The 27,615-nt window shown below is 38.0% G+C and overlaps 1 protein-coding gene across 1 annotated transcript in view; it reads left to right on the forward strand.

Annotated features, from left to right (window-relative positions):
* INSC (INSC spindle orientation adaptor protein) overlaps positions 1–27,615 on the forward strand; it is a 143,786-nt gene that overhangs the window by 107,283 nt on the left and 8,888 nt on the right. Inside the window, exon 9 of the mRNA XM_041481108.1 lies at positions 19,848–20,015. Within this exon, the coding sequence (XP_041337042.1) occupies positions 19,848–20,015 (168 nt within the window). The remainder of the gene's footprint in view (positions 1–19,847; positions 20,016–27,615) is intronic.

Genomic DNA, 27,615 nt, shown 5'->3' on the forward strand with positions numbered 1-27,615 from the left:
AAAAAGAGTGCAGGCAGAGAGCTATTTTGGACCTCAAATATTCCCCTTGTCCCTGACAGGGGCAGAAATCTGGAAAGAGATGGCCTTACAGAAAGGCCTAACAGATGAGTAACTTTGATAATCCTTTTCTCCTCACACACCAGGAAACTGTTTCACCTCATATCTGCGTTTGTAGCCAGGTGTAAACACGTGTACTGAATGTGTTAAACTTTCTAAATAGCTTAACTGTAGCCTTGATAAAGGAGAGATAGGAGTGAAAGTGCTTGCAAAAGGAGACAAACACAAGTAGATAGCTCCTCTCTATAAAATCTCTGCTAATAATAAGTTGTGCTGATCTAACCAATCCATCTTGCTGCAGATTTTATGACTCAGTATTGTGGATGAATTTTCTGGATCATAGAAAAGTCCAAAGAGTTTACTGCTCAGAGCTTCCCTTTCTTGTTTGGCTGATCCTTGAGCTTACTTAGAACTTCACTGGTTTCTGAGACCTCTGCAGGAAGGTGAACAGAAATGCCTCTGCAAAAGGAGAGGCATTTAAATCAGGGATTTAAATGCCTCTGAAGCCTAAGGATTCACTACCAGCATTCTTTTCCTTCTAGTCCTTCTCTCATGTTTATTTTCCCTTTATTAACTCTGAGAGTTTTCTAGTGCCCTATATGGTTTTTTGTGTATCTATTCCTGCTTGCTTGACACAGATTTTCAAAAATATTAACACACATTTAATTGAAGGACTGAATTGTCAGATGAACACTACCAAAAAGCAAAAGGAGAAAATCCTTTCTTCATCCATCTAACTGCAGCTATGGGATTCCTTACTAATATAAAACTATACTTACAGAAGTACTGCATGACCAAAGCTCTCAAAAATAGGGAATTATTTCTCCTGGTTCCAGGTGATTTATACTTATTTTCTTTAGGTCATTCTAGTAGGAAACAAATAGCTCTGTATGTTCATAAAGGAGCTGATCTCAGTCATACATGAGGGTAACATGATGGAGGCTGCCAGACAAAGTCACTGGCTTACTTGGTCTGGAAATAGATATTGGTCATATATTGGGGTTACAGGATGTGAGACCACTACAGAAAACTAGTTTTCATCACAAGAGCATCCATATTATGAATTAACTTCTCATCTTGACCACTTCCTTGCACTTGCTTTTTGGTAGTAGTTCAAACTAGCAAAACACATAAACCTCAGCTTATGTTCCGCTTACAATTGGCTCTTTTCCAAAACCACTTCTGCCATTCTTGTACTCCCAGGAGTGCTACTGCCCTTCCTCCAGTTGGATGTGGTGCTGACAAGTCCTTGCATCACAGCATTTCCAGAGCTCACACTTATGCAGGGAGGCTCCAAGAGTCCTGCTGTGACACAATTCAGTCCAGCTATAAGCTGGGAATCTTTTCTAGCTGCAGATACTAAGGAAGCTTTGCAAATCAGGTCTGAGAAGGGCTCCCAAAATGTGAAAAATTTAGATATTGTTATTGAGAGGGAAATCCACAAGTTTGTATTTTGCAAATTTTAATTTTATACAGTTACTTGTGGTTTTTACTGGGTTTCATACAATGTTTGCCAAAATTACAGTCAAAATATTGGTAAAACCCTCTTTTCTCCTTCCTTGTCTTCAGTACCTATCACTGCAAGAAAATCAGAAAAGTCTCTAGAAAACAGGGAAAAAATATATGCAGGAAACTTTTGCAATACCAGCATTGGCCAGTTCTAGCCCTGTCAGTTATTGACCATTCTACCAGTAGGCTTGCTTGGTTTAAATGGTTGCTTAGCAGTTTAACTTCACCCCTCAAACAGCATTATAGAAACAAAAAACTCACTCAGGGTTTTCCTGATGGTAATGTTCTGACTCTGCTGTGTGGGCCAAAAACTAGCCCTTAGTGGAGCTGACTGTTTCCCATAGGTAGGCGTAAAAAAGAAACAAGAGGAAATCAAACCCAGTATAATGCAGCTGGCTAATTAGATGAAACCTGGTATCCTTTCTTTGTGATGTACATTTGAAGTCAGGGCTGGCATTACTCAGGTGAAGTGTCTTGCATGTGCTCCTAACAAACCAAAGGAAGTTAGTTGTGTGAGATTTTTCTTACTCCAGTTTGTAATGAGCTCAGAGCTACCATGTGACTTACCTGAAGCTCACCCATGATATGTAGGAGTGTCCATGTATTTCTTAAAATAAGGGAAGGGTAAACAATAATTAATGGCGGATGATGTAGAGATGTGTTTGTGTGTCACTGGATGTTTTTGCATAGGCTTGTTTGCAGGAAACCACTTAGGTCTGGCACACTGCCTGATTTACACTAAAACTTTCATGTTTCATAAAGAATCTTTGAAAACACTTAAAGAGCTGTTGGAAAAACAACCTCTTCTGGTAAAGATAATAATCCTGTTAGCTAAATATCTGACAGCATTGCTTGTATATTTACCTGACCTGTACCTTTCTTCTCTTGCCTATCATTAAGTTCCCAGACAGTAGCTCTTTCACTGACTGTTCCTTCCCTTGCAGTACTGTCTTGAGCTTTTCCTTTATGAGGGCTTTCAGTTTGTTCCTTTGCAGTCCCTGGGAATGGATCAGAAAGTTTTTTATGGATCAGGGCATACTCATATGCTTGTCTGACAAGGACCTTTAGCTGAGATGAAGAAGGAATCCTTATGGGACCAGCAAGTAGAATCAAGAAGACAGAAGCCTTTCCAGTTTTGGTAGGAACTCATCTTTGTCACTTTGTTCTCACAAAGAAGGTGTGGAGAAGATTTCACAGTGACTTAAATTAGCCAAGGACCTGTCCTGCCTGACCCACTGAATGACTTCTGTGGTGGAGTGACTACACTTGTGGACAAGTCCTGATATTATCTATCTGGACTTCTGTAAGGCTTTTGACATGATGTGCTCATACTGAGAATCTCACTGGGCATGTGTGTGCACTTCCTTTAGACTTCATGTGTAATTGACAGATAACCTTATTTTACTGTCACCACCATTTGAAACTAACTGTTAGTTTTGAGCTCAAGAAAATAATATTGAAGGAAAATATCAAACAGTACTGGTCCAAATATGGGCTCCTGAAGGACTCAGTCATCACTGCTCTCTATCTGGACACCAAGGAGTTGCCTGCTACTTTCTGGTTGTGATGATCCAGCCAATGCATCATCCAACAAACAGTCCATGTCTAAATCCCAAGCCAGCTGGTGTAACCAATGTTTGTTCTTAGCTTCTGTTGTGCATCCATAATGACACACTTATGTGTCCCTGCCAGAGTCCAAATGTCTTCTTGTCAGTCTTTGTTTAAAAATGGGCTTAGCAGGGATGCTAAAAATGGCCATTTCTGGCATGAACACTTCAGAAAATTGGATTTCGAAGGGAGGCCAAATTTTCTCCTACATACATCCCATGAAGACTTGTTGACACTCAACAGGGGACCTATAACATCTATCACTGAAGAAGCTGATTTTTTTTCTATTCAATGTGCCATGAAATTCTGTGATGTCATTACCATAGTGGTATCTGACAGTGGAGCAGAAACTGTCTAGGTAGTTTTACTAGTCTCTACACTGCTGTTCTTGTTTATAACAGAGAGGGCAATATACCAGCTAAAGATGCTCTCTCTGTCCCTCAGGACTTTATATACTTTCCTCTCACCTATATGTACATCCATATTTTATAAGGAGACAAACATCTTCTATGTATATCTTGAATTTTCAAAGAAGCCCCTTCTAAGAAGAGTTTGTGACAGCCTCAGTCTGACTGAAGGCAGTGCGGAGCTGGACACTAACAAAGCTGACCCCTGTGCCACATAAAAATGTACTGTGCCATACAAAGATGTACAGCAAGAGCCATGAAATATCTGCCTGTGATGACATCATTTCCTGGTCACTCTATTGTCTATTAATCCTCAGCTTCACTGGCCTGAGTCCCTGATTAACTATGGTTTATAAAATAAGGGAAAGAAGCTAAACCTAAACCAAAGAAACATCTCAAACCCTAAAAAATTAAATAAAATTGGAAAGCTATGCTGAGGTTAAAGCCTTCTGATGCCCTGACAATTGCCCAGAAGAATTCTGAAGGCAGCACAAGTCCCCTTGGGAAAGTATTCCTAGTGGCTGTACATAGGCAGTTTCCTAGCCATTGGTGAGGTAGGAAAGACCATACACATCCTAGATTCCTGAGAGTTCGACTGGCCTCTCCTACTCAGAAATTTTTAGTACAGTTGTTAATAGAAAGACTGGAAATTCCCAGGTTTTGGTAGCACAAATTTGTTTATAAACCTGAGCTTCTTTCCATCTGTCACCTTTCCTTCACATCCTCGTGGGCATGCCTGATAGACACACACCCATTTAAAGAGCAGGTAGATAGTTCTTTTGTCCTGTTGCTCTTTCTAACACGATTCAGTAAGTAGGCATAATGGGGGCAACCACATGGGTGAGGGTCACTCCTGCAGAGTTTGCCATGTCTGATGAACAGCAGCTGGAATGCTGAGAGAGCACTAGAGCAGAGCTGCTCTAATAGAGGGAAATTCTGCCTGTCTCAATCTTCTTTTGCAGGTGTTTCTATTTCCTGCTCGGGGAATTTTTTGACCTTATTAGTTTACTTTGCCAAATGAGTAGCTATTTCTCCTTAGCCACAAACAGCCACTCCTGAGTCTCCAGCAATGCAGCAATGTCCAGGCTGCAGGGCAGAGGTTTTACCTGTTGCCTCCAGACCTGCACCACAGATCTGTTTAGCTGCTGGTGCCAATGATTTAGCTGGCTTTAAACAACTGTAGGTCGAATTAAGATGCAGTCTGCTTGCTGTTTGTTTTTGTTGATTTCCCTGCTTTATTGGATAGTCTCGTTCTCTCTTGCTGCTGTATCTTCAGGCCTTAGAAAAGTCTAGACTGCCAGATTAAGGCTTACATGCTCTTTTTTTGCCCATCTCTCTTTTAATATAACCAATATTGGGCAGAGTTGCTCAAGTTTCTGTTTGCAATAAAGCCTGTGTCAGAATATAGCAGATTTTCAAGGAAGTATCTTGGGTCTCTGTTAGAAAAGGCTGAGATCCTTTCAAAGGCCAGTGACTATGGACATTTCTGTACTTCTCAGTGTCATTGTCTAGGAGTATTGAGAGGGGTGAGAGGGAAGACCAACTTACAAAAGTAGACTTCATAAACACTGAGACACTGCTTGTCCCATCTTCAGCAACTTGAAACAATTGTGGTTATGTCAGTTCTGCCAAATGAGTAGGAAAACAAATCAGTCCAGGATGGGAGGCTGGCATGAAAATCTCCTTGTAGCAGTGTTTTGTCTGGAAGACTTTTGCATGTTTTCTGTAATCTTTCAAAGTATCCATTGGGTAGTATTTATTTATTTATTACATAAATTATTGAATATATTAATATAATGTATATGTTTAAATATTTTTATTTATTAATATAATGTTAGTTGATATTGCTTAGTTATTTAGTTACTTACTTATTTGAGGCCTGGGAAAAGGAAATAAAATACAAGAGCAGAAATAATGTGAAACAGACCAAAGGTGATTGAATTTTCTGCCCAGGATTTAAAAAAGTGATTCATAAGATTTAATTTAAGTCTTTTGAGATTACAGCTTGAATCACCAGAATGGTATATATCAAGTTGTGGATATCCATGCGCCATCAAATGGCGATTAAATCCACTCCATGAAACTAATACTTAATTGCTATTAATTTAAAAGTTGACTGATAATGTATTTTCAGTGTTATTGCCATCCTTGGGGTGTACACACACAGTTTAAGAGCACTGAATGAGTGTTTTTAAGGTATCTGTGGGTCTGGGCTAAGATTTTGCCCTTGTGCTGATTAAGCTGTCATCAAAGCACTTTAATTGGAGACGTAGAGCAATAGAATAAAATTTGGGCTGGAAGGGATTTTTAAAGGTCATCTAATCCAGGCCCTCTGCAATCAGATTAAAAAAGATAGGGCAAAATAGAGGCCTAAACTGATTATCAGTCAGCATGGAGGAAGAGATCCACACATGGGCAGAAAGGCTTATTCCAGCACAAAATCAGGAAAGAACCTGAGCACTTTTGCATTAGAGGTTTTCAGCTGTAGTGATCTAGGAAGAATTAAATCATCCTCGTATTTCTGTGTTAAATGATTATCACGTGGTGTTTTAGGGTCATAAAAACCAAGTGATAATTCTCTACATATGGTCTGAAAACTTCACGACAGGGAAGCACAAGTTAAAGTCAGTTTTGCCAGGCTGTAGACTCCCCGCAGTAAATGAACATTATACTATGCAATAGTGGCACCCAGTGGAGACAGGAATTACAGCAAAGTTTGTGCTGTTCCTGGCTACGGTCTGCCCAAACCTATCCTGTGTTTAGGAAGGCAGCAGAGGATTTGGGAAGACAGGTTTATGGGGAACAAAGCTATGCACCACTGAAGCATCCTCCTAAATCAAGGTAAGCCATGTCAAACGGGCTTTTAATCTGAAAAGGTTAGGTTTTCTTATCTGTTCACAACAACCTGGATGGCCTGTTTTCCTGCAGGATAGACGTTGACTGCATTAATTAAAAAAAAAAAAAAAACATCTTTAGCAACATCTAATGCAAGAGCATCCTTGGGGGAGTGGGGAAAAATGCCTTCTATTCCTACTGCGCTGAGAGTACTCTCTGGGTAGGGACAGTATCAGCCTGAAAAACTTGGAGTTTGTGAGGAGCAGGATGTGTGCACAGAGGAAAGGGGGATCAGAAGGAAAGCATGGCTCCTTGCTCAGTTTCAGTCTGAAAAGGCTGTAAGATGCATGAGAGAGGAGTTCAGAACAGGAGGAATGCAAGGAGTGTCAAGTAGGGAAGGAATTATCAAGGGGAAAATGTCTCCAAGCTTTAATTTCAGGTAATGCTAACAGCAGCACCACTAAAATAAATGGGCACTAATAATAAGCTGTAAGCAGAACAATCTCAAAAATACCTATGCCACAAAATGTATGGACTATCAGATTTCACTAAAGAATGTATTATTTGCTATGGGGTGGTCAACATGCTGCTCCATGGGGAAGGAGACTATCTGCACTTGTCATCTTCTGGTTATTGCTCAGGCACCATCTATTGCAAATAGTTCTGATGAGCAGGGATTTGGGAAAAACTGGCATGTAGTGCTAAAGAGAATGGAGTGAATTAGAATAATGTTCCTGCACACAGGTGCTGTTAGGCTCAGATTTCAGTGCCTGTTTATATATAGGCTTTACTCATAAGATCACAAAAATGTGATGAATTAGAATGATGATTTGAGTTCCTAGAGATTGTCCATTATTAACTGCTTTAACACTCTCTGCCCTCTGCATTTATTTTAGCATTTCGTTATAAGCACCGCAGGCTTTGGCATTTTGTCCATGCTGGAATTATTCTAGATCTGCAAAGAGTGGCTGGATGTAAGAAAACACCTTCCAGGACTTTCTGTTGGTCTGGTTATTATTCAGTCTGAGAAACTCTCAATTTCTGGAGAAATGAAAGTTCATTTGAGGGATAATAAATAGCATTATTGAAATGCCCTATAGTCACAACCATGTAAGTTTTTATCTTCAATTTTTTAAACATAGCACAGTGTATGAAAGGGAAATGAAGTTACTTAGGAGTAAGAATCTCCCCCAGATGTGTAATGTGAACATCATGGCTGATCCAAACATGAAGTTTTACTACTGTCTAGGCTGAGGAAGCAATTATAACAAAAGGGAAAGCAAAAGAGCTGTTAGAATAGGTTTGCAATTTATTTTTGAGCAAGATACCTGATTTGTTCTGAGAAAAGTAGTTAGAAGGCATAAGTCACCTTTTAGTTACTAAAGATTGCTCCTGTCTCATCCTGTATCCTGGAAGAAGTGGGTTACAAGTCACAGGATCTCACCTAGGAAATATTCATGGATGAAGACACATGACTGACTTCCTGCTCCAGTTAGCTAAATTTATTTATGCATTTAAAGGCCGTGACAAATTGCTTTTCTCCTCACTCAGAAAAGGATTTTTGATGATTTTTGCCCCAAGGTGGTGTTTGAATTTTCCAGCCCACGGATTTCTGTGTGGCTGTATCAGATGAGGCTGAGAAACACACCCTGCGCCTTTATTTTACCAGCTTTGCCAGTGTATTAATGATATTGATGTTACTCTGAGTAAAAATTTTGTCTTTGCTGCTCTCCTTTGGTTCATCTTCCCTTCAAGCTCCTTTAAACATGAAATAGCACACTTGCATCTAATTTTTGGCACATTTCTCTGCTAGAAGAATTTATGTCTTGTATTAACCAGTAAAAACAAAGCACTTGCCACAAAATGTATGAAGAAGGTAAGGCACTTAGGACCGCGGGGCATTGGAGAAGACATTAGGACAGAGAAGTCCAATTAGTCAGATCAGGACATCCAGCCCAAAAAAAGAGGACAGGTAATTGAGACATACTCATGTAATTACAATTGATTTTTCTTACAGAAAAAAAACCCCAAAAGACAAAGAATGACAATTGCTGAAAGTGGTAATGGCAAGGAAGTGATTTTAAGTTGAGATGACACTAGCTTTTTTTCCTTCTTTTTCTCTCTTGTTTTTTAATGAAGCTATGAATGCCGATTTCTGATCCTTCTAGCTCTAAAGAGTTAGCTTATACCAATAATTAGTATTTTTTAGTTTAAATAAAGAGAAGATAACAGAGAGAGATAGGCAAGGATATAACAGTCAAAGACCTTTTCAGTAACACAGATTCTAAGATTTACAATTGAATTAAGAGAGATCAGTTAAACTCATTAAAAGCCAACTGATTAGATTGTTGGTGCTTTTCTTTTTTCCTTTAAGAAGAATGGTTTGTTATTTTGAACAAAAACATTTGCACTTTCCTTAAAAATCCTTAAGGTTGTGGAATAAGTACTTCCATTTTCTTTGGCCATTCATCTCTGTAGTGACTCCTGTATTTTACTTCTGGTTAAAGTTGCTCTTCCCTAAAATAACTAAGGATCTAAGTCATGAGTGTCAGTAAAAGGCCAGCCAGCATCTCTGTTGCTGCTGGGCAACTTGTCCATGCTGGTTGGCAATGGAGATGACAGAGTTATCCTGCAAGTTTTCTGCATTAGAAGTGGGAAGCATTAGCTTTCTGTCATGGCAAGCACCATTGGGAAGGTGGTTTGGATCTACTTTGCTTTAGAAATATCTTTGCTCAGTGGTGGGACTAATGAATCTCCAGAGTTCGTGGTGAATCTTTGCTGTTGGCAGTATGGAAGTTATTTTGATGGGAAGCAATATGGAAATAAATGTTATTGGTATTTGATATGGGTGTTAGTATAAATCATAGTCACAGACAAAACCCCACCTAGAAGGGTGGCCACTTTTTATGTGGCAGAAAGGGTGGCTTCTTTTATCCAACAAAGTATCTGGGTGCTGGTGAATCATTTAGTTTCTCTAATATGAATATCATTGTGCCACCTAGTGCATTAAAATATCAGTGCAATTTGAAAATTTGAACTGGGTTTTTAATGACAAAAACCTCACTAAAAAAAAAACCAAACCCAAACTTGGCTACCAATTAGGCAAATTAAGATTAAAAAAACCCCAAAACCTATGCAATCCCTCCCTCCTGTATTCCCTTGTATGTATCCTAACTGTTGTATGTACAGAGTTGCTTCCAAAACTGGCAATTCTATAAATATTTTGAAAACAAAAGCCCATGTGTTCAGTGCAACAACTGCTATTTAGGTTTTTATACAGAACTTTAAAGCAGGTGTTGTGAAGAGAACACCTAAGTGCCTAGGCAGTCTGAAAGCATTCACACCTGTAAGGACCTATATAGTGACTTTTGGGACAACATGGGATGTAGAACAGTTCTTAGCTTAACTAGGTCTTGGTGCAAGGACTTCTGCTGATGGCTCACTGAAGAGTCCTAAACCTTCATTTGTCATATCATTACTATGCCTCAATTGCAAGGCACTTTTCACACATTTTGGGCGAAATCAAGCCTGAGGCATGCTCTTTATTTGGGAAATGTGAGAGAGCCAGCAGTTCTTGGCACAAAAGAGATTTACTTCAAGATAGTTTTGAATGATCTCTACTAGAACATCTCTTCCTCTTATGTAGAGAGGAAAAGAAAACATGTATGATACATTGAGCTGAATTTTTTGGTTGGAGGCTACTAATCTAATTATAACCAATGTGGGGGATATATTTAAAAGTCATTTGCACTGGTCATTCTTTTTTTTCCTCCAGAGTCCTTGTTGGCTTTGAATTTGGTGTAATTTGTTTATGTTGAATCCTGTTTTATATGGTTTACTTTCCTCATCAGACATCAGTCAAAGTAAATTAAAAAAAAAAAAAAAGTTAATATGCTAAATTCATCTTTGGTAAAAAATAGTGGGAAAGACATAGCACAGACTTTGCAGTGGCTGTTCCCTAGCAGTTGCTATCATTTCTTCCAGTGGCAGTTCTGGCTTGTTACACTTCCCCAAGGGTGAGAAGGATGTGACCGGAACAGTGAAGTTGGACATATTTGTACTCTGATGCATGATGCCAGTATAAATAGAACGCCCACAGTTCTTTCTTCCTTTTGTTCTTTGTCAGTTGTAGAGATGAAATATTGGAAAAATATTTCCATTTAAACATTTTATTTACAGTCTGAATTATTCTAGATTAATTGGCTAGAAAAAGTTATAGATTTTGTTTATTAACACTTTTAGGAATGGAGAGTGCACAGAAGGCAAATCTCAGGAGAAAATCCAGTAAACCACAGTTTCATTCTAGTCAAGGCATTGTCCTTCAAAACAGCATTTTCCTTCTTTTGGATGCCTCTAATTTGAGTTCTTTCTAAAAGTCTGGTAGATTTTGATTTAAAGTTACATTCTTTGGCCTGAAGGATTCAGTAGCTGTGGTTTCGGAGTGATGTGTATATATACCTCAGAATCCTAGCTGTCATCCTTTTCTAGTATCACTTTTAGAGGTCTGATTATGTTGTCTTTGATTCCTTGTGAACCAGAGCAGATCCTCATTCTGGGAACTCTCCTTGATCCAGGAGAAAGCCAATAAATTCTGTAGAGAACTGCAGTGGCTCTTCTTCTGTTTTTTATGGACTGGCAGAATGCAGCTTGGTCATGTGAAATTTCTTGTCCAGGCTTGGGTTTTACAGATCTGGGAGATTCAGTTGGTTTGGAGTATGGAGTGAGAGTGTTTACTGCTGCTTATGAGGAGTGAGCCTTATTGGGGAGCACTAATATTTAGTGCTTTGGAGCTGTTACATTCCTTCTGCCATAACATCCCTTGCATTTTTCAAAGAATGAGAAAACTGGTTTTTGGATTAGAAAAACAGGCAGTAACTGGATGACAGAATCAGAACAGTGTTTGGGATTTTCCTAAACAACATTTTGTTTTCCCAGATATAAAATAAGCAGCTAAAATAAGGCAAATTGGGGTTTTATCTTTGCCATAACATAACACTTCCACATTTATCTATCCAAAATACCATGAGAAGATCCTGGGCTATTGAAGCTGGAACCTGCTCACTAGGCAAACTCAATTTCAGTCACTTCTGACCTGTTTTTCTGAAGTGAGATCAGCATATGAAAATAAGCTGACTTGGAAGTATGATTTTGAATGCAGCATGTAACTGCCCCTGTATCAAAGTGCTGTATGATACTTATCCTTGGATTTTCATATGTTGGAAGAGCAATCTCTACCGAAAGTGTAACAAAATTTGTTCTTTTATTCCTCCTAGTTCAAACACGAGGTTAACTTTAAATATGTGTTTATTATACTCTTCGTAAGAAGGGTTATTTATGTTGAGACCTGTTAAGGCAGCAAAGAATATTGAGTAGAAGAAAAATGAAAATTCAGCTTGTAAAAATATTCAATTTTCTCAGTGTCTTAGGATTGTTCTTATTTTTTCTAATATAGAATCAATGTAGCAACTGTATTGGACCAAAGAGCAGCACTGCAAGGTGCTAATGGAGAGAAAAACATCTGAGATCACTTTACCTGATGACTCTTAGTAGACCTCTGACTTCTCATAAAGACTCTATGTGAACAGCTGATCTTAAACTTGAATTTCTTAGGCTTAAACCAATTCTGAAATTATTTTATTGCCAATGCAGTCATACACATAAATCAGTGTTTGCAGGAGACCCAAGGAGATTTACCAAACTGTCAGGAGAGGAATCTTAGGACCAAATAACTTGGGTCTGCTGTAGCAAATAAATTTCTATCGTTTCTCACCAGATGAAAACTACCCCTTTTTCACTTTTTGTGAATTTTGTATTTAAATAAAGGTAGCAATTTCCTCTGTTGTTATTACAACACAAATGAACTCTTATTGAATTGCTCACTGAAAGTTTTATAGTGAAAGTACTGTGAGTGTTTTCATTATAAATGGGTATCATAAAACTCTATAACTTGCTTGTAAAAAGTCTCTGCCAATAAAAATCTGGCACATCCAAGGTTGGTTCTGGAGCTAATTTATTTAAAATAATTTATTAAAATAATTGAACAGCCATTGTGAAGTAATGAATGTAGCAAACAATTCTATTAATGCCTGGTGCCTTATAGCACTGTTCTTAAAAGCAACAGAAATTTTGGGAAGAGAACTATGACTAAACCACTGAGTCAGTTTTGGCAACTATGTAAATTTAGACATAAAAACTTTTTTTTAGCAAGTTACTATGTATATTTAGTACATTATATAAATATTCCACTATTATAGTGCATTTGATTAGTGTCCACAAGATTGAAATACTGCAGAAGCCTTGCATTTTAGAGAGTGGATATTTTTTAGGCTAAGCTGACACCATTGAAATGAGAAATGCAAGAAAATTGTTTGCAGAGAGATATTTTTCTCACAAGTGTTTGAAAAAAGTCTCATATTTAAAGTAAGAGTAAAAAAAAAGCACAACAGCCTATGCATGTCCATTGCTCACTTTCTCTACCTCTCTAATGTAACTCTACTTTCTACTGTGGTGTTTTTGTCATAATGTGAGAATAGAGTAGGGTTGTATTTATGTGAAAGTCAGGGTATAATGGTACATACCTGGTCAAGAATTTGAATTCAATGAGAGAAGTTGTATGTGGAATTACAGTAATAATAGCAGCAGGGATTATTAAAATTGTTAATTAAATCTGAAGTATAATTAAGGTTTCAAAGTTGTGACATGAACAAATCCAGAATTCTAGCAGAAGATTATCAGATACTTTTCCTGAGAGAGGAAAGACACTATGAAGAGTTAGATTAGGTGATAATGAGTGGCTGTGACCTCCATGCTGCTCTTTTTGGATGGAGACCCTTTCTCATTATTGTAATAAAATGAGGGTCCTCCAAAAATGCAGTGTGCATGAGATTTATTTTTTTTCCTCTTGAAGAGCTACACTAAGAGACACTAGAAAACAAAAACCACAGTGTCACACCAAAACCTAAATGATACAAAGTAATCAAACATGTTGAAAGAGTGTTCTTGTTTTTAAATACCAGGCACCAGGTGTTGGAGAATTTACCCTCACACCATGAAGTGTCTGTGACATTATTTATTTAAAAGTAGATGACTGGAGCATATTTTTTTCAGGGAGCACATCTCATTTTCTGGAGTGCCTTGCTACACATAACCCAGAGCCCCTGTTTGTTTATAGGAATAGTTGAGGTGGGTGTTTTTCATTTTCTCAGACTATGACCCCCCCAGGGTAAATAAAAATGAGGGCTATGTGAAAATGACTAATGTATGGTCTTTCCTTAATTCAGACTTCAGGTCCCAGTATCTTGTTCAGCATTCTTGTACATCACTTGACAGTTCCTCTCGTCTTGTTGACAAGTCCTTTTTTGGGTCTGTGTGGCTTCATTTTAATGGATTTCAGACCCCAAATATAATGTATAAAGCCTTATCCATTATTTAAAAGAAACAAGCCTGTACTTTCTGGAATTTGTAATGCAGATGCAGATACCAAGAAAACCCTACAAATAGGAATAGATTCTTGCAGCTTAAAAACAAGCTGATGTATCCAGCCCTCAGAAATGTAGGGCACAAGAACCTGAGAAACATTTGGTGTCATGTGTCACATAACTTCAATAATTTAATCTTTATCATATGTGAGCATAAATAGTTCTTCCTTACCCTTCCAGGGTTCTGACTCTACAAGTAGCATAGTCATTATTGGGACTGTTAGAATAGGAGAAAGAGAATGTAACAAATGTTGAGTACAAGGGTAATTGTAAATGTCTTTTCTTTCCCCCCTAAGCCACCGTGCTCATTAGTGACCAGTGGTTTTCCCTCTGTTTTATCAATGTAAGTGACTTCTGCATAACTCTAAGTGAATTCCTTTGCAGTCTCTTCTCCTTTGCAGCCCTTTGTAGCCACTCGGTTTATCCTGTAGAACTGGAGGGATATCACATTGGAGGAGTAGATCAGGAAAGCTGAGTTTATCCTGGGTATTTCACTTGCATTTTTGGGGGGTAGTCTGAAGCAATGTAAGCTGTGATTTATGGGAGTGGGAATATGTGAATATTGCTAGGCTAATAGCAGTACAGTGCCTGCTTTATTTTATCAACCACAAAAATACTTTAAAAGACTGTTTTAGCCTTCATATCAGTCCTCAATACTGAGGGGGTTCAAAGCCAGTACTTTTTATCTGCAACAGGCTTAGAGCATCTCTGAGTGCTGAGAAACGTGAACTTTGAGGTGCAGGGCTGCTTCCTCTTGGTTTCATAGGGAGAAAGGGTTTGCGCAGGATTTATCTTTTGACTCCTAGACAGTCCAGAGAAAGGAACTTCTCATTTCATCTTGTTCTGCATTTTGCTTCTCCCTGACACATTAATGTAAAGTTGCTACTCGGGCATTGCCACATTTAATGCATCCTTCAAGCTGATACAGCTAAATGTCTTTTCTCTTATGCCTATAACAATAATCCTAGATCAAATTTGCCCTTCTCCTTGATGGATAAATGTCAGAAAGAACAAATATCTCTTCATCAGCTTGTCCACTTCTGAAGGAAGGGAGTTTTAAAGGGAAGCTGTAGTCAAAGCTGCTGCAAACCAAAGCACAATTCACTGCCAGTTTAGATACAAAGCTAAAGTTATTGACAGAAGTTTCAAAACTACTGAGTTGGGAACTGTTCAACCTCTATTCAGCCCCACACTATTCCATGGTGTACACAACAGGGCTTTTAAATTAGGTGCCATGGCCATTGTTGCACAGCATTAGTTATAGAAATCATTGCAGTTTTGTTCACTGGTCACTGCTGCTGCCATCGAATAGTTGCAGTAGTTTGGATCATTAAGGATTATATTTGGGGATGTTTTAATGGCATCACTTTGTTACTATATCATCTCTTTCAATTCCATTACTCAGCAACAAGTCATCAAAATAACAATACATGGGTTTTGCTGGATGAATATGATAATCCTCCCTCCCTGCCTTCTTTCTCAGTTACCCTCTTCCTCATCCTATAAATTTTGATGTGTTTGGGTTTTTATCCACCTTTATATATTTGGTTTGCCCTGCTAATGTTCATGTCTTCACCTACACGGTTAACCTGTCCTAGCTTCAGGTGGGAGGTGTTATTACACAGCATGGGTGAAAGGAGAGAAGACACACAGCTCTGATCTATCAGTTCTTGGCTGTTGAGTGCAGCCTCTGCTTTTCAAATTCTCCTCTAGGAAAGTTGAGATTGTTTGCGAGAGAAGACACACAGCTCTGATTTATCAGTTCTTGGCTGTGCAGTTCTTGAGTGCAGCCTCTGCTTTTCAAATTCTCCTCTAGGAAAGTTGAGATTGTTTGAGGGGCAATCCTCTTTGTGATATTGTTTCTACATTTGCTGTCCTACCTCTGGATCTCAACATCTCCATTTTATTCTTCCGTAAAACATCTTTGAAATATGTTGGTTGTTCTTACCAGAAGCACCCAGTTTTAGGCTGATAGTGTTATCCACAGATTTGACAGAGGGAAATCAGCTGACAGAAGCCTGTAAGACTTTCCAGTTTCACTAAATGATTCAAAATCAATTTAGAGAAGGCAAAAAAAATGTTTTGACCAAAGTTTTATTAACATGTGGTGATCATCTGAATGTGAAATGAGCAAACAGGAATGGTGGGGAAAGTCATGCTATGAGAAAGGGCCTTCAGCAGCATTTTATACAAATGAACGTAGACATTACTAAAAGGAAGACAATGGGTCTTGGTTCCCAGAGTGGAATGGAAAAACTGCCTTAAACCCCCTTGTGGGAAGCAGAGAGTTAAGGTTGCTGTTGTGTGTAATATTTCAAATCATGAAGACATTAATGCAATTAATCCCAAGTTCTGTATTGGTATCTTTAACAGAAGCCTAGTTTTATTTAATATTTTTTGGAGGAAGGACAAGTATACTGAAGAAAGAAGACTGTTGCCCCAGAACTCATTCATTCCTGTTGTAGAAAAAAAAGAAATTATTTCCTTTCAGAAGATTTGATCTATGCAGTAACATGGTCACACATTTATTTTGTCACTTGGATTAAGTTTCTACAACAGGGCTATGTTCATAAGGATGTAAGTTCCTGGCATGTTTCCAGTTATCAATACTGAAATATTAGTGATCAAGCATTTACTGAACGCCATTCCTCAAATGCAGGGGCTTCACAGCATCTTGTTGCATTCATGGAATTCATTTGTTTGCATTATCTGGCTAACTGGTTCTTTTGTATTGCCAAGGTGATGAACAGATTTGACATTTAGCTGATTACTTCACCAAAATTAAACAGAAAACAGGGCAGCCATCCAAAGTTCCTTTCAGTGTGAAACCTAATTATAAAAATGCTTTGAGCAGCAATTTCTTTTTGGATGTTAAAGTGCTTTTATTAGATTGTTCCCCTGTCATTTTAAAATTTATTGCTAGACACTTATAAATGGGGTTGCCTGCTGAAGTGGAATTATTTTATTTTCTATATTTAAGATGGGAGGAAAAAGTGTATGGAGAAAATTTTAGGCTGAATTTGTTAATATTTCATGTTTCTGAAAAGGAAGGAGAATAACTAGTGCTGGCTTTCATAGACCCAAAATATGTAATTTATCTCTGTGTTGAATAAAATTGTATCTGCTTTTTTTATTCACAATTCAGAAACTCCCAATTTCCAAAAACTATCACTTAGCAAATAATGAAATCAAATATGTGATTTAAAATTTGAGTACAGCAGTAGAAGCTTGTATCATTAATGTAGATTTACACAATTACTGGTGATAGAAAAATCTAACCATGTACTTGTACCTGTCTTTCATAAGCCATTACCTGCTCTCAAACAGCATAAAAGTACTCTTAAGTCATTTGTCAAGGACATTGAATATAAGTAGGCCAAGTGAATTTTAACCAGTAAATTTAGAGCTGAAGACTGAAGTGGATCTTAGAAGAACTTTCTTGTGAAGTATTTTTTGAATGTCTTGGAATATGTTTAACTTTTTATACTGCCTGTTGTTATTAACATCCTTTGGACCCCAGACAAGGTGTGATCTGGGGAGATTTCAAGGTGACAAAATTGTGGGGTTTTGCATATGATATTGTCTAGCACACTTTGGGTACTAAATCATCTTGTGAGGACATAGATTAATTCTTGACACTGAGATCTATTAATATACCTTGAAGCCCAGTGAATTATGTGACTCTGCTGTTTCAAGCTGTAGAATTCTGCCATAACTAGGAGGAAATATTTTGCTGTAGGTAGATTAATGTTGAAAGCTTGTCAAGAAAAGGTTCAGCATTGAAAATTTATTCTTTCTCTTTTTGCCAGTGCTAGAGCTTCTACAATAAATACCATTTGTGATCTGGGGAAAAATAGAGATATAATTTCTTTTCTATTTGTCTGTGTTATTAGAGTTTCAATGATATAGTCTATTGCTTATTAAAAACTCCATCCTAGTGAATAATCTTACAGAGGATAATTTTTACTCCTATCTACCAGAAAGCTTTTCTCATAAAATACAGTAACTGTCAATGCTTATCAAATAATTTAATTCATGCCCATTGCAGGATAATTAATGAATATAACTCAACATTCTGTATTAATAAATAACAAAAATGAGAATAAGAGATTTGCTAAATACTCTTTTTGAAGATAGTGGGTAGGACTTTGTGGCATTCGCATACTCTGAAAAAAATCCCTTGGCCCAGGATTTTTCTCCTGGGAAGCTGAGAGGCCTCAGAGAAAAAGGAAAACAGTTTTTCTCATTTGCTTCTCCTGTGTTGTGCTCATGTGTGGAATGTGTTTGGAGATTTTTTTTACCCACAGATGATTATTTCATTGGATTCTGGTGTGAGTTGTTTCCACTCATTGGCCAGTTATGGCCAAGCTGTGTTGTGACTCTGGAAAGAGTAATGAGCTTTCTTTATCTTTTTAATATTGAGTAAGTATCCTTTCTGTATTCTTTAGTACAGTATAGTATTCTTTAATATAATATAGTATAATAAAGTAATAAATTAGCCTTCTGAGGACATGGAGTCAGATGCATCATTCCTGCTTTTGTTGGGGCAATAGGACATGGATTTTGTGAGGAAGCTTTGAGCAGACAGAGAATGCAGTCTGAGCAACAGAGCTAAGAGAGTGTGTGCAACACAAATGCGGGCTTGTTTTTTGTTTGAGTCTTGAAGCATATTTCAGTACTAGGCCTTCTTAAATCCTACTTGTTTCTCTAAAGTGTCCAGAGCCGGGGTTTAGCCTGTTTAGCCTAAGTGTTTAGCCTGGAGAAAAGGAAGCTCAGGGGAGAAATTTTATCACTCTACAACTCAGTGAGAGGAGGGTGGAGCAAGGTGGGACTTGGCCTCTTCTCCCAGGCAGCCAGTGACAGGACAAGGGGAAATGGCCTCCAGCTGCACCAGGAAAGGTTCAGGCTGGCCATCAGGAAAATTCCGATGTGAAAAGGGTTGTCAAGTTTTGGAATGTACTGCCCAAGGGAGGTGGTGCAGCCACCATGACTGATCAGCACTGAGTGCCATGTCTGCTTGACAAGGTGGTCAGGCACAGGCTGGACTCAGTGATCTTGGGGGCCTTTTACATCCTAAATGATCCTATGGTCTAACTACTTGCTTGTCAATGTGATAAATTATTCAGGGCTATGTTAAATGGGGAGAAACACACATTGCTGTTAATTTGAAAGTTCAGATTATGTCCCTGTGCACAGAGAACACACTGCGTTTTGCTGTGTTTTGTTGCTCACAATGACCCCACTGGCTGTGCCCTGTTGCCATCTTTTGTTGTGCCAGTGGGTTTCCTATAATCTAAATCAATATGTGTGTATATGATCTGTCTGCCTGAACTGTGTAAGAACACTTCAAACACTCTAAAAGCATAAACTTAAGTCAGTTCTCATTATTCTGTTTCCCTTTGAAGTATGCAAGGGGTGTGTGGACCTGGCTTTAATATAAGTGCTGTACAAGCTCATCAGGAGCAGCTTGGCCAGGGTCATCTTAATAGTACTCTTTTTGATCCTGTGTTGGCTTTGTGACAATTTCAGGGAAAAGTGGCAAAAAAAAAAGTTTGTTTAGACCTTAGTGCACATTGCGGTTTGAGTCTTGTAGTAGAGCTCAAATGAGGCATAGTAGCAATTAATATTTGCTTATCAGAGCTTATTTTTGGATTTTTATTTAACTTTAGATATCTGTCAGAGAAGACTTTGTTGGACTAAAATTGATTTCACAGAAACATTAAGGGAGAAGGAACTACAAGACTTTTGGCAGGACAACGAACTCATATGCTGAACTCATTTGTAGTTGCTAAACTGAAACTTCCTGTGACACAAAGGTCACCAAGTTTAAGTTATTTTTGAAAATAAATCGAGTAGTTTAGTCACTGCCAAGAAAAGACAAATAGAAAACCATCTTTAGTTGCAAAAGTGCTTCCTACAGTATTTCTAACTTGTACCTATTGTTTCTCCATAGGTGGATGGGATACTGTGCCTGGCTGACATCCTCACTGACACCAGCCATTCTGAAGCCACCCATGCAGAAGCAGCAGCAGTAATTGCCCAGATCACATCTCCACATCTCACGTTCACTCAGCATCTCAGCAGCTTTCTGGAAAATATGGAAGAAATCGTGACAGCACTTGTCAGTAAGTTTTCTACAGGACTTCTGGGTCCAGTTAAAATAACAGGTTAGGGTATGAGCCTTTCATTAGAAATATTCCCTAAGTAATGTTTACCATCCTTCTCTCAACAGATAAAATAACAATTTTAAATTCTGAACCAGAGAATTACATAATATTTTTTGACTCCAGGCCTCATGTGAATAGAATTTATGCATATTTTTAGAAATAGTATCTGTGTGAAAGTCTATCTTAAGAGCCTCAAGAAAGACTCAGCAAAGCATCCTCTTGTCTGATTTTTGTCTATAAAAGAGGAATATTGAGAGCTGAGAAGCTTTATGCCTGTTGTATTTTCCAAACTTGCTAGGACTCAAGCTCACCATTACATTTCCATTTGTATGATAATTCAGAGGAAAAGTAGAGTCTATGAGTATTGTTACAAGAGAATGAAAGATCTGTCTTTCTTGTCTAGGCTCCTGATCCATGGTAAAGTGAGACAAAGGCAACAGCAAGACTTTCCTTAACCTGGGTCAGTGAGGATACTTTAGAAAAACAAGATGACATTTCTCATTGCTTTCTAAAGAGAGGAATATATTATTTCTGGCAGTGTGCTCCCTCCCTCTCAAATACCAGAAGCTTTCATTCAAGCATTCTCTTCTCTCTAGTCTAGAAATTCAGCTTCCCAGAGCTCCAAGTCAGGATGTACTATTTGGGTTTTCTAGTTTGATTTCTCATGTATAGTAGATCATTACATTTAGAATTTTTTTCTAGTGAACCCAGTAGTTACAGTTAAACTGGAGAACTTCAATTTGAATGCAGGTTTTTTTGATTTTTGTTTGTTTGTTTGCTTGCTTGTTTGCTTTTTAAAGAAGAAGAAAAGAGTAGTATGAGTGTTTGAGGATTCTGCTGTGACTGGGAATTATCAGAGACGTATTTAGGCATTCTTCAATAGGTTCAAATAGAACTAGTGATGCAGAAATCAAGGGAACAATTTATTCCTGATGTCCAGCAACAAATGGAGAAGCTTGTGCCCCACCACTGCCCGGAATCCGGTGGGTGGAATTAACCTGTGCTGAGCTTGGTTCTGTTGTAGCTAGCAGCATCTGACCTGGCTTGTTTCAGATGATTTTCTGGGTCATTTTAGTGTACTGCAGTCAAAGGCCAATCTGAACAGCTTATCCGGAATGTATTATCTGGTGGATCATTCCTCAGTTGTTGCTTTTTAAGTTCCACAGGAATTTTAGCTGTGCATATTCTGTCCAAGAAATGTAAGTGTTAAAAATAGAAAATGTATTAACTTTGCAAGAGCCATTTCGGTAATCACACACCACTTTCCTTGTAACATTTATAACTCAGTAATTTAATTACTGTAATATGTTTAATTTTTAAACTATGCAGAAATCCCTTTACCAGGTGATACACATCTTAGTTAAAGCACATATGTACAAGGGATTAAAAGGTAGCTGTCTCTTCAGCACTTCTTATTCAAGTTGAAAAATATGCAGGATGATTTTTGGCTACAGAGAATTAGATTTAGAGATAAGCAACATGTATATGTACCTTGTTCTAAAGAAGAGGATGGAATTATTCTCATATGGATCATTTACTTTTAGCTTTCTGCCTCCTGTATTTGATTTTATTTAGTTATATCAAGCTTTATTTTGAACAACATGCAGTGAAATATTCCCTGTAGAATGGTATACTAGGTAGAGCATATTGTTAATCAGAGGTTGTAGTGAGGTGGGTGTTGGTCTCTTCCAAGTAACAGGTGACAGAACAAGAGTAAATGGCCTCAAGTTGTGTCAGGGGAGTTTTAGATTGGATATTAGGAAAAAATTACTTCATGGAAAGGGCTGTTAAGTGCTGGAACACTCTGCCCAAGGAAGTGGTTGAGTCGCCATCCCTGGAGGTATTTAAAAGCTGTGTGGATGTGGCACTTGGGCCCATGGTTTAGTGGTGGACTTAGACACAGAATACTAAAGGTCTATGCTAATGCACAGATGAAATCAGGGGGAATGCTTTTGCTCCTCTCAGGCACTCCTATGCAATGAGGTGGTGGAGAAGCACTATTTATTTGGCATCTCTGATTAATTTTGCCTCAGCAGTGATGTGTATGAGGCCCGAGGGTTCAGTAGTGACTGCTGAGGGATGGAGGTTGGCACTCAGTTCCCTTAACCGACTTCTGTTCATGAGACCTTGTGACTGTAATTAAAAGTCCACCATTCGGCCCTCACAACCTTCCCTTTCACAGCTCTGAAGGAGTCAAAAGATGACTTATGGCAGATTTAGATTACAGAAGGTGACTTATGGTAGATTTAGGATCTGCACTGCCAGAGAAGGCTTTGCTCATCCTTAACCAGCAGCCAGGCCTTGGAAATTAAGGCACAGTGGACCCTAGAAACTGATTATTGGTGTTCTAGAGGGATTACTGGGGCTGCTTTAGCTTCTATTAATAGCACTTAGTAGTTTTTCAGCTCAGGCCTGTGTATAAAAATATTTAATTAAGCCATAATTGCTGTAGTGCTCTTTGGACAAAGTCAGAGATATCAGTTGTGGTGTTGTTGTGGCCGTATACTATTACATATGTACAATTCTCCACAGTCTTTTTAAAAAAATTCTTCCTGTATGCTCTCACAGTTTTGATTTCCTTATTTCTTTATGTCCTCATCTGAATTCTGCTGTCAGCTATGAGTTTGCAGTTTGCTCTGTGGGTAGCACAGCAATCCCCTTCTCTTTTTGAGGAAGGTAGATCTTGAAAGAAATACATATGACTTTTTCAGGTGACAGGCTAGTTTCAGGCCTTTTGCAGCTCGTAAGCTCATCTCACTAGCTAGATGAACAGCAAAACTGAATGGCTTCCTTCCAAGAACTTAGGAGATTTGGTCCCCCAAAACACCTCACCTTCCTTCTCAGAATGAGAAACTAGAGCAGAAAGGGTGGTGTTCTCTGTGGTGTGCTGCAGGAAGCTTCTGAGCTCACTCCTTGGCTCCTGCAGCAATGGGAACTGTAAAATCCTACCTTGGGGTTTTTACTGAGCACTGAATGTCCTGGTGGAATCTGAGTGCTGCTCATCTTGTCTTTAAGAGCTGCCAGTCAAGCAGTTTTGGTAATGCCAAAGACCTTAGAGAAGCCTTCCTTCAAATTCCTGAACAAATGTGAGTTTGACTGAATAGCTCCCCTTGTTCAGTCTTGTATTTGGGGGTGGGGATGGTGTCTGCCCATTCCAGCAGTCTCATGGAATATTTTGCTTTTTAATTTGCTCTATGCCTATCGTTGCAATGAGGAAAATATATTCAGCTGAAAAGAAAAACAGCACTACAATACTATATTTTATAATGGTATCATAAATTGCAATTTTGGCTTTTGACAGGAAATCCTTTTCGGTAAGTAATGGAGTGAGAATCTTTTCCCAGAATATATAATATTATGTCCCAGGCAGTAGACATTTGCCTAGGGAGATGTACATAAAAGATGAGTAGGCTTGAAAATTTTTTTATTCAAGATTTTATTTTGGATTATGGAACCAATGTGAAATATATTTTCTTGCTGATGGTGTCCTGACTGATGTCCATTCTGAATGATCAAGTCATCCTGGTCAGTAAAAAAGATGATTTGGAAATGAGTTATAAAAAATGTCGAAATGATTAAACAAAGTAAGAAGTTTCACAGCTGATACAAAATGTGGTCTGAATATTAGAAAATCGTATAAAAGACCACTCAAACTTAAAAGCTCTGTTTTCCATGCAAATATTTAAGTAGCACAAGTACTTCTAGAAAACTACCTAATATTTCAAAGTATGTTACTACTTTAGTATTAATGCTGATTTAAGAAAATTCTATTCTGCTAGACTGAGGTGTGCTTTACTGTAAGCAAATCTGGGAGGAAGACAGCTGAAATGCTAGGAAAGAACATTGAACTTTTTTTTCTTTGTGCCATTTTATTTCATCTTAAACTCACACTATGTCCTTCTATACAGGACATAGAATTATTATTAGTTATCACCCTCCGTGGTGGTACAAATAAGTAACATTCTGCCCAGGATTTGGATATTGGATAGATTGTGTACTGGCTGCAAAAAATATTTTACTGCTCAAGCACCTTTAAAATTGTTCTGCCTTTTGACTTCTGGAAAGCTTTTTTGTCCAGATGATAAAAAAACCTTTAAAAAAACCTTTAAATAAACCTAAACTAAAAAAAAAAAACTTTCCTGTCTTTGTTATCCAAAAACCAACCTCCTTCTTTCATTTCCCAGGAAGTGTTACATTAAGTCAGAAAAGAAATCTAGAACTGAGAGCTGGATTTACTGATAAACAAGGTTATTATTGCCCATTTTACAGAAGCATGTGACTGTTTCTGTAGCCAGCAACGTTATACTGAGATTCCTTACTTTTGTAGCAAAATGCATTGTAAAAAAAACAGTCATAAAGCACTATTTTCCAGATTCCTTAGTCCCCAGTTTTGGGTCAAAATGGATATGAATGTCCCATGTTCTGTTTCTTTCTGCAGATAGTTGCTTTCTGAAGAACAGATTTTTTACTTCAAAAAAGCATCAAATATCCTTTCAGAAAGTTTCATGCCTGAATTCAGCAGTGTAGTGTATGCAGTCTCAATGGAGTTTAACATCTGTCACAAGAGGGGTTTAAAACCCCTTCTCATCCAAGATCTTCTTGACTTTAACCATCATCTCAGACTCTACATAGAAAACTATGAAATATGTATGTTTGGGCCCAGTATGTTTATGTATAACACAATTTTTCTCTCTGCATTCCCACTTGTCTCTTCGGTGTTGTTAGTATTCTCACCTTACCTGTGAAGCTGTGGAGGTATAGCCTAACACCTTCTGAGCCTCTCTTATTCAGGCAGACAAAGAATTAATGTGCAGTGAACACATCCATTTTAACGTGGTTATTCCTAGGTCTAAAATCAGTGAATTATGTTTCAAAACAGTTTGAGGTGGAGAAATGCTCTTCAGCTGGAAGGAAAAATTTTAAATGATTGCTGCTTTTTTTTTCCTAATAAATTCTTTCCTGTCGTCTTGGTATTTGGGAGATGCTGCTGGTTTAGACACTGAGATCTTCTGTGTCATTTAAGATTTTAACTCCTTAATACTGTTCTTCCGCTAGGTTCCACATTCTTTTCTCTGCTCTTCACCTTTTTTTCCTCATCAGGCATTTTTGTTTATTTTTACTGTCCTTCCTCACTTTTTTCTCCCCTTAAATGAAGATTGTCAAAAGGAGATTAGAGAGAGATGTTACTATAATATAAAGAAGTTTTGATTTCTAAATGTTGCTGAACCCCCAGTGAAAGCCTTTGAGAATAATGTTTTTAATGAGAAGAGTATTAACAGTTCTTTTAGATTTCCTTTGAAAATCCCTATCTGTATGAAGGAAACTTGCAGTACTTCTTCTCAATCTGCGTTTCTTGAATACTGGGGAGTTTATTAACAAAGCCTTTACAAGTGGACAAGCTCATAAAAGGGTATCTGCGCTGTTTTCTTGCACAGGTCTCTGTTAATATCCCACTCTGACGTTAATACCATGATCACTAGATATGTGGCTAGAATTCCCTTCCCTCTGAGAGGCCTGACTGTGCACTGTGGGTGGTAAACTGTACGTTAAAATGGATCCTTTCCAGTATTGACTATCACACTGGGAAAACATGATTTCAACTATTATAGCTAGAAAGAGAACTGGTAAATGAAAAAAAGTAAGTTATTTTTAAAAGCTTAAGAAATCAAGAAAGAAACATGACTTCTGGTAACAGATGCAAAAATGAAAATTAGGCCAAAGTCACCTGACTATCTGAATTTTAACCACACCATTATATTAATGATATTCCAGTTAGTTTCCCATGTAAGGTTGTAATAATTTTCCTGATGTGTTTTGTTTTTCTGTTTAACTGCTTAGCTCTCTCTTTTCATGCACATCTGACCAGCATAAATAAATAACAGTACTGACTGGCATTATGTGCTCAGTGTTATGGATTGTTATATTTCAGGACTCCAAAACTGACTGTCTCTCTTAAACACTAAGATTTTTGAGACAAAATTCCTGCTTAGTTCCAATTCTGCCTCTCATATTTTAGATTCTATGCAGGATAAGACAATGTGTTCCCACTTGCAAAGTAAGGGGTTCAGCTGGAGAAGAAAATATCAGCTCAGATGAAAAAGTAATTAGTGTTGAAAGGCTCATTTGTGCTCTGCTCTGGGGAGATCAGATCTCTTAGGTGCCTTTGGCTACTTGGGCCTGTTTGAAAAGCATGAGGAGCTTTTCAGTGCCTTGGAGGAAGTCTGAGAGATGATTATTCTTTCCCCCCTAGGTTTTAACCTGTAAGGCAGAAAACTGTGGCCACCAGCTTGATCACTCTGTTTGTTCTATGCCCTGGTTTATGGGATGTGTATTTTCACAATGTGACCCATACGGGCTGCGTGTCCTGTGTGCTTCTTTAAAACAAATAATGTGAGACCCTGGCTCTTCTGCCTACTCCTTATCTACATTAGTCAGCAATAGGATGTAACATAAATAAAAATGTAGTAAAGACTTCCTTCGTTCCAAAATGTAAGTTTCCTACAGCTTTAGTCTCTGTTGCTCTGCCTCAGCATGCCAAAAATACATTTCCCTGGCACAGACTCAGAATAAACCTAGACTTTGCAAGCAGATCCTGTCTCCAACCACTGTTATTATTTTTGGGGGATGTTAGCTTCTTCTGCTTATCTAGCTGTATTTATTTTCTGTTTTCAGGAAGAAAAACTAAGTTCCCAATCACAAAAATGGCTATCAGAAGCCATTTGAGTTATTTTCTATTTTCAAACATTATAATGTCCCAGAGAGAATATCCAAATATTTCTTACTGAAATTTTTTTCTCTTGATAGAGAATATCTTGAAAGGTGTTTTCTACCTCAGCTTGCTGTAATGCCTGTTCTTGATGCCTGCTAAATCCACTCTTCTGCTGTCTCCCTGTGGATGGATCCTGAATTGTGACATTCAGATACTTTTAACTTACCTTCAGAAATAGAGACTCTGTCTTGCTTCTGAGTAGTGTTCAGGTGCCACTTGGTTTCTGAAGATGGCTATCTGGAGCTTTGCAGACACACTATGATTTATGCTTATCTCATTTATTTGAATGAATTACAAAATGCTCTTATAATATGTACAAAAATTAATATTACTTAGCAATGAATCAGCCTTAAAGGAGTAATTAACTAACAGAATTAGCAGTTCTATATTGATCTACTTTGCCACTCTATTAAATTACTTGCTAATTCTTATTTTGAGCTTGTGTCTTTCTTTTTATGTCAAGACTGTTGATAAAAGCCTACTGAGCAGTGTGCCTTTATTATCAATAAAGGTCAATAAAGGTATATTAGCATCACACCTTCCACATCTGTAGACACTTCCCCCTCCCACAAATGAGGTAAGGATCCTCAATTGTGGAAGATATTGGCCCTTTAGCAGGCTAAAAAAATGTGTGCTTTCATCCTCCAAATCCTTTGGCATCTTTCTTCCTTAGTAATTGGTTTCACAATTAAAGAGAAAAACTTTCTTAAATCTCTCACTAAGGGAAAGTTTTCAGAGAAGCCCTCTGTTTCTTAAATGTTCTTTAAGTTTAAATCTCTTTGATA

The sequence above is a fragment of the Pyrgilauda ruficollis genome, unplaced genomic scaffold, assembly GCF_017590135.1.
Source record: "Pyrgilauda ruficollis isolate IOZ18807 unplaced genomic scaffold, ASM1759013v1 scaffold55, whole genome shotgun sequence".
Taxonomy (NCBI): Eukaryota; Metazoa; Chordata; class Aves; order Passeriformes; family Passeridae; genus Pyrgilauda; species Pyrgilauda ruficollis.